This window comes from Bufo gargarizans, chromosome 6, assembly GCF_014858855.1.
Source record: "Bufo gargarizans isolate SCDJY-AF-19 chromosome 6, ASM1485885v1, whole genome shotgun sequence".
NCBI classification, from domain to species: Eukaryota; Metazoa; Chordata; class Amphibia; order Anura; family Bufonidae; genus Bufo; species Bufo gargarizans.
In genome coordinates, this window is record NC_058085.1 from 253,719,498 (window position 1) to 253,727,733 (window position 8,236).

The window sequence follows — 8,236 nt, forward strand, 5'->3', positions numbered from 1 at the left end:
GTTTTTTTTCACGGCCCGCAAAAACGGGGTCCGTGGGTCCGTGATCCGTGACCGTTTTTTCGTCCGTGGGTCTTCCTTGATTTTTGGAGGATCCACGGACATGAAAAAAAAGTCGTTTTGGTGTCCGCCTGGCCGTGCGGAGCCAAACGGATCCGTCCTGAATTACAATGCAAGTCAATGGGGACGGATCCGTTTGATGTTGACACAATATGGTGCCATTTCAAACGGATCCGTCCCCATTGACTTTTAATGTAAAGTCTGGAGTTCTTTTATACCATCGGATTGGAGTTTTCTCCAATCCGATGGTATATTTTAACTTGAAGCGTCCCCATCACCATGGGAACGCCTCTATGTTAGAATATACTGTCAGATATGAGCTACTTCGTGAACCTCAGATCCGACAGTATATTCTAACACAGAGGCGTTCCCATGGTGATGGGGACGCTTCAGGTTAGAATGCACTACAAACTTTGTACAAGACTGCCCCCTGCTGCCTGGCAGCACCCGATCTCTTACTGGGGGATATGATAGCACAATTAACCCCTTTAGGTGCGGCACCTAAAGGGGTTAATTGTACTATCATATTCCCCTGTAGGAGATCAGGGCTGCCAGGCAGCAGGGGGCAGACCCCCCCCCCCCCCCTCCCCAGTTTGAATATCGTTGGTGGCACAGTGTGCCAACCACCATCGGCCCCCCTCCCTCCCTCTATTGTATTAAATCGATGGTGGCACAGTGTGCCAACCACCATCGCCCCCCCCCCCCCTCCCTCTATAGCAGTAACATTGGTGGCAGTGTGCGGTCTCAACAGTAGAAGATTCATACTTACCGGCTTGCTGCTGCGATGTCTGTGTCCGGCCGGGAGCTCCTCCTACTGGTAAGTGAAAGGTCTGTGCGGCGCATTGCTAAAAACTGTCACTTACCAGTAGGAGGAGCTCCCGGCCGTTCACAGACATCGCAGCAGCAAGCAGGTAAGTATGAATCTTCTACTGTTGAGACCGCACACTGCCACCAATGTTACTGCTATAGAGGGAGAGGGGGGGGGGGGGGCGATGGTGGTTGGCACACTGTGCCACCAACGATTTAATACAATAGAGGGAGGGAGGGGGGCCGATGGTGGTTGGCACACTGTGCCACCAACGATTTAATACAATAGAGGGAGGGAGGGGGGGGCGATGGTGGTTGGCACACTGTGCCACCAACGATATTCAAACTGGGGAGGGGGGGGTCTGCCCCCTGCTGCCTGGCAGCCCTGATCTCTTACAGGGGAATATGATAGTACAATTAACCCCTTTAGGTGCCGCACCTGAAGGGGTTAATTGTGCTATCATATCCCCCTGTAAGAGATCGGGTGCTGCCAGGCAGCAGGGGGCAGTCTTGTACAAAGTTTGCAGTGTATTCTAACTAGAAGCGTCCCCATCACCATGGGAACGCTTCTGTGTTAGAATATACTGTCGGAAATGAGTTTTCACGAAGTGAAAACTTAGATCAGAAAAAGCTTTTATGCAGACGGATCTTCGGATCCGTCTGTATGAAAGCAACCTACGGCCACGGATCACGGACACGGATGCCAATATTGTGTGCATCCGTGTTCTTTCACGGACCCATTGACTTGAATGGGTCCGTGAACCGTTGTCCGTCAAAAAAATAGGACAGGTCATATTTTTTTGACGGACAGGATACACGGATCACGGCCTCGGCTGCAAAACGGTGCAGTTTCCGATTTTTCCACGGACCCATTGAAAGTCAATGGGTCCGCGAAAAAAAACGGAAAACGGCACAACGGCCACGGATGCACACAACGGTCGTGTGCATGAGGCCTAAGGCTGAAACAAGTGAATCGAGTAATTCAACACCAAAAAATCCTTGCTGCAAATTTTGTGGATTGAGGATTCATTTGAATCATGTGACCACGGAGTGGGAGTGAAGCGCTTGCTATTACTCACCGCTCCCTGGTCACCCGCCGGCCCGTACCGCACTGCACTCCACTGAGGGAAACTTTGTGTGCGCGTCCAGCTGCTGCCTTTCAGTGTGTCCCCACTGGGGGCGGATTGGCCCTCAGAGGCGGACTGTATGGGTTTTTTCTAAAGAAAAACCTTCTTTTATTAGTTTTTTTATTAGAATACTCGATTAATCATTGGATTAATCGATAGAATACTCAATTACAAAAATAGTCGATAGCTGCAGCCCTAACAACGAGCATCTCTCTGTCTGGAGGACTGGACAAGTCTGTGCATTACAAGGATGATCCATTGATTTTAATATTCGTCATGTAATGTTTTATCTTTCTAGTGGAGGCCCTGCAGGGAAATTGAACACTTTCTGTTTGGGGACCCCACAGATTACAGTTGATCCTGGGGATTCCAGCATCAGGACATATTTTTAGGGTCCATTCACATGTCCGCACTTTGGGTCCAGATCCGTTCTGCAATTATGCGGAACGGGTGTGGACCCATTAATTTTCAATAGGGACGGAAAAGATGCGAACAGCACACAGTGTCCGTGGCTCCACAAAAAAATAGAACATGCCCTATTCTTGTCCTCAGCTGTGGACAAGAATAGGCATTTCTATTGAGGATCCGCAAAACACTTCGGACCTGTGAATGGGCCCTTAATATGTAGTTCTAAGAGTTCAAAGAGCTAACTCGCAGAAAAAAGTAACCATCTTGCTAGTGCCACCTTTTGGAAATGTTGTATTTTACATTTAGTCGTTAGACTATTGGTTGCCTGCTCTTGACGTGCGCTAGCTGCCTCATTACGTGCGCTAGCAGCCTCATTACGGGTCGACTGTGGTCTAAAATCTTAAACGCTGCCCCCCACTGCAGCGTTCAGGGGGGCAGCGTTTAAGATTTTAGACCACAGTGGACCCGTAATGAGGCTGCTAGCTATAGAGTAGTAACCTCACAGTTTAGCAAGTGATCGCTACCAGTAGTAAGCAGCACAGCGAGAGACGTGCTGCAATTAGAACGTCAATGAATGAATCTAGGTGACAGGATAGGTAGTAGGCAGCTAAAGTAGCAATTGCATCATTACTAAGGGTAAAATACAGTGCCAATAAGCGCCAGTATTGAACAGCCTGTTAGCAATGCTATAAACAACTGTTGCAAAATAGTGGATACTAATATCCATTTCAGCACACAAAGAAGCAAATAGCCAGCTGAAAAAAAGCCACAGTTGTCATTGCTAAACGGCAATAGAATAATACATCCAGTATAGCAGCGCCTAGGCCCACTGTTGAAAGTTTTAAAGTTACAATTTAAGTAGGCTATTTTCAGTTTTCACTATTTATTAAACTAAATATAATAAAAGTTAATTTTTACTAAAATAAAGATCACTAAATAAACGAGCGCACGTCAAGAGCAGGCAACCAATAGTCTAACGACTAAATGTAAAATACAACATAAAGTGCCTCTACGTGTGCTGGGTATATACTAATGTAATATAGACCTTTTGGAAATGACTCCCTATCAGTCAAAGTCCAACTTTTTAACAAGCCTTTAAACATAACAAGGGAAATATTCCAAGACTTGTTAAAAAGTTGGACTTTGACTCATAAGAAGGCACTTGCAAAAGATGGGACTAGTGAGACAATTCTCTTTTTCTGGGAGATACTGTACCTCTTTGCATGTCATTTTCCTGTGGAGCATAGCCACTAAATCTCCATACACAGCTGGTCTCCTTAAAGCCGTAATCTACCTTCAGGGGCCTTTTGTCCAGACCACCCCAAGACATCGGACCTGCAGAAGGAAGCATAATTACCTACTCCCCACTGCAGCGTTCCGCTTTTTCAGTCCCCTGCTGCTGCCACTCAAGTCCCGTTTGTCAACATCTGGTTTGATGGGGTTCACATGTGCAGCTGCAACCAAACTAGAAGACGTGTCTCTGCTGTGGCCAGTCATAGGCTGCAGCGACACACATGACCTCCATCAAGCCAGAATTTTTAACAACAGGTTCCCTACTCAACGGCAGACATGTGGCGTCACAACACATATTTACAAATGCACACATAATTACTACACACACATAACGCCCAACTTTTAAAAAGCAAAAGGAGGGACATCATCGACAGGGGGCATAGTAAAAATGTTTTTGCTAAAGCCAAGGTCTATCTATGCATATCCCAATCCAACCTAGTCCCCTTTTTGCCCCCCACACAGAAGCTGTGCCGGATTCAGGACGGTTGGAAGCTATGCATCCATAAACAGACCATATATACACTAAACACACATACATAAATACACAACATATACAATTCGAACACATATGATACACTCATATATACATACACATACCATATATATATACTTTACACATACTGTAGATACACTGTATATATGCTACACACAAATACAACATATATATGCTACATACTGTACATACAAATACTCATATACCATATATACACTGCACACATCATATACAAACACATACTATAATATAAATTACACATGGGCTACACAGAGTAGATACATCTACACTATATACATTTTATACACATTTTGTACCTAGTAGCTGGTGAGATATTTAGATAGTGAACACAGGGGAATGGGGCAGCAGAGGAGTGGATGGTACATTAGAGGTCAGCCGCTGATTGGCTCAATAGCTAGCTAACATCTAATACAAAAGCCCGACTGTTGGACATGTCTGTGTTCAACACATCCTGCTCCACCTCTGCCGCAGCTTTTAGACAGAGGCAGGATGCAGGACATCAAGGCAGAGGCACTGACTAATTATTGATCCAACCAACCCCACCCACAAGCCCTAGCTCTAAAGACATAGATGTTATTTTCAGTGCTATCAAACATACAGGATAATACAGCAACACATACCTCTTATATCTCTTTCCTCATCTTCTCCATTCGGACTAGACTGCCGTGATGACTTCTCTAAGGTATGTCTTGGTTCTGTAAAGTTTGCCACACAGACATTTTAGGTTCTTCACTTTTCCATCATTCTCCCACTCCTGATGCCCCTATCCTGCTGCTACCCCCAGTATTCTGCCTGATGTGCTCCCCTACGCCCCTGAATACTATACTGCAGAAATAATGCTTTACAGATAGTCCCCCCTTTAGTGATAGCAAACCCAAAAGCCCCACCAATAGTTATAATTCTCTGCCAGAGTGCCCTCATTATTTACAGTGTCCCTAATAGTGACAATGCTCCCCTAGAGTGTCCCCATTAGTAGTAGCGCCCTCCATACTGTTCCTAATAATAATGCCCCCAAAGTAGAACTTTTAATGACCCCAATAGTGATCTCAGTGGTTATATTATCCCCACAGTGCAGTAATAGTTAGAATGCCCTCAGTGCCCAAAATACTTATAATGTGCCCCATAGTGCCCCCAGTACTTATAAACTCTCCATACTACCTGTTTAGCCCGGCCCCATGCTGTGGACCGCAAATTGCGGTCCGAAATGCACAAGATCCATCTGTGGGGCAGAAGCATGGGGATCGCAGACCCATTCACTTGAATGGGTACTCGATCCTTCCGTTCCGCAAAAAGATAGAACAAGTTCTATCTTTTTGCGGTGCGGAAGCACGCAACGGAACCCTAGAAAGCACTCAGTAGTGCTCCTGTAGTGTTCTGTTCCGTTCTTCCGTTCCGCACCATTCCGGATTTGCGAATCCATCGAAATGAATGGGTCTGCATCCATGACGTGGAATGGCAACGGAACGGTGCCTGTGTATTGCGGATCTGCAAATGCGGTCCGCAATACGGCAATGGGCATCACACGTTCGTGTGAACGAGCCCTAATAGTTTTAATGCCCCATACTGCCTGTAATAGGTCTAATGCTCCCATACTGCCTGTAATAGTAATAGTGCTCCCATACTGCCTGTAATAGTAATAGTGCTCCCACACTGCCTGTGTGACAAATAAAAAAAATACTCACCTGACTCCCGCCACAGGCCTGTTCTCTCCTCCACCTTGTGTTGCCTGCATTCTGGCGCAGTAAAGAAGTCACCGTGCCATTCTAGACTGCGCCATAGCCTAAAGCTTATGAGGGTGATCGTCAGGGACAAGGGATATTGGCTCTCATACCCGCTGCAGTCTTCATGTTGGCAAGGTGCTCTGTACTGCACTCAACACCTGACAGCAGTACAGAGCACCGGATCGGGAAGAGAAGCAGACAGAACCGGCTGAATGCCACGCCTGGGACCAGAGCGAGATAGGGGATAGGGGATTGAAGGAGCCAGAACCCTGCAGCGCGTAGTAGGTACTTATTTTTCCCTCCACAGGTCCAGTGATGTGGGGGGGACCTGGCTGGAAAGATCCCTAAAGGTGGACATTACCTTTAAGGAGAGCCAGTGACCCCCCCCCCCACCCCCCTAAAATAATATGTTGCTTTGAAGAGGTAGGTGGCAAGAATTGCACCTAATTTAGATGCACATCTGGTGCATTTGGAAATATCTGAGTTACCGTAAGTTCTTTTTACAGCCCCGCTATGAGCAGATGTATATTGGTGTCTCTAATTTGCATCTTTCTTTTCTTATTTCCATTTTAATAAATATGGTAAAACTATATATGGTATCTCATCAATTTAGGCAGTAGAGAAAAAATGTTGCATAAAATTGTGTAATTTAAACCAGAAACTAGTGGGATCTGAATAATAAATCTAAGTAATCGAGATCATCTTAGCTTTAAAAGGAATCTGTCACCAGTTTTATGGTGTCCCAACTAAGGGCAACCTTAGCAAAATGTTGAGCCACTTTCTTTAGTTGACCCAGCCATTTTACTAAAATCCTGTTCCAGCACATGCCAATGAGTCCCTATATTCATGAGCTCCTGGCTTTCTCCGCCCTCCTGCTGCTGATTCATATGGAAAACAAATTGTCAATCAGAGACTGGTGGGCGGGGAACCGTGAGCTCATGAATATGAGGACTTATTGGCTGTGCTGGAGCTGTTAGGATTTAAAAGTGAGGTCAGCAGTATGGACCCTTGTAAGAAAAAAAAAATTGTCTGAATCAGGGCACCCCTCTAATTATACCCCACTGGGGTTATTTCCCCGACCCAGCAGCTGGGAGATGAAACCTTCTCATGCTCGATTGATTGTTTTCATTGATGTCTTTATTTTGTGATTTCAGTGTCATTCAACATAAAGACTCAAACCGGATGTCGGTCCAGAGTGTCGCCATTGTTTTTGGACCAACCTTGTTAAGGTCTGAGCAGGAGGGTATCAACATTGCCATGTACATGGTCTACCAAAACCAAATTGTGGAGCAAATCCTCGTCAATTACAAGTTCATCTTCAGCTGATCAGCCACTGGCAAGAAGATCCATGATAGTGACATGAAGGCGCAGGTCGCCTGAGTACGTCTCCCTATTTAATGTATAGACTATACCATGTGTAAATATCCTAGGATGGAAAATCATCTTTATGGAAGAGGGTCGCCTGTCCAACCACATGTTGAGAACTTTACCCCACTATTTGCAGTGTGAGTGGATGAGGGAGACGTGTGGCTTATAGTCTGTGTATCTGTATAGAATAATGAAGAGACTGTATAAAATGTATCTGATAGTATAATGCTGTGGGCTCTCTGGAAATAACTGATTGGATGCTACTGGCAAGAACCTTAAGTTCTTCTGTTTTTGTACAAGGTTCTCCGCCTTCAGACAGCCTAGTGTTTCCCCTCTCACACCTGGTGATCCTACATCTCCTCGTCTGGGTGTGCACAGTAAAAAGTGCAGGACTCCAGTACATGACAAGAAAGCAGGAGGCTCCAGAGAATAAACCTGTGCAGCCACGTCATACATGCATGGTGTCATTTTATGGCTCTGTCTTTGTATTTTAAAGAGGCGCTGAGCGCTGGGTCTGTCATATCCAAAAATATTCATTGTTTTACCCCATTTATGTTAGGTGTCTGTTTCTTTCCCATTGTCTGCTTTATTTATCACTTCTGGAATTCACAGCATTTTCTTAGGAATCACTGTACATCCTTGCAGTTCTTACAGTTTCCACTAGAGAGAGCACTCCACTATGACTGCAGTTCCCACAGTCCCACAGCAGATGGCACTGTTCTACCACTGCTGTTCTAATCAGCGCAGTGCTCTTGTGCTGTCACATGTAGCTGGGCTCCTTTTTATAGTCATTGTCCTGATCACATCTCCCTCTAGTATTTGGTTGCCTGTTGTTTAGACCCCATAACATGACCATCAGTTCTGTACATCTATGCGTGAGATTACATGTCAGCTAACGCACAGGTAGAGTAGCAGTAACGTCCTGCAGATGAAGCTGAAGT

The 8,236-nt window shown here is 45.5% G+C and overlaps 1 protein-coding gene across 5 annotated transcripts in view; it reads left to right on the forward strand.

The window, feature by feature from the left end:
* The window catches only part of ARHGAP27 (Rho GTPase activating protein 27), a 120,669-nt gene extending 112,923 nt beyond the window's left edge, over positions 1-7,746 (forward strand). For all 5 annotated transcript variants that reach the window (XM_044296778.1, XM_044296777.1, XM_044296780.1 and 2 more), the window contains one exon: positions 7,082-7,746. In XM_044296778.1, coding sequence (XP_044152713.1) covers positions 7,082-7,253 — 172 coding nt within the window. In that variant the 3' untranslated portion in view covers positions 7,254-7,746. The remainder of the gene's footprint in view (positions 1-7,081) is intronic.
* The last annotated feature ends 490 nt before the right edge of the window (positions 7,747-8,236 follow it).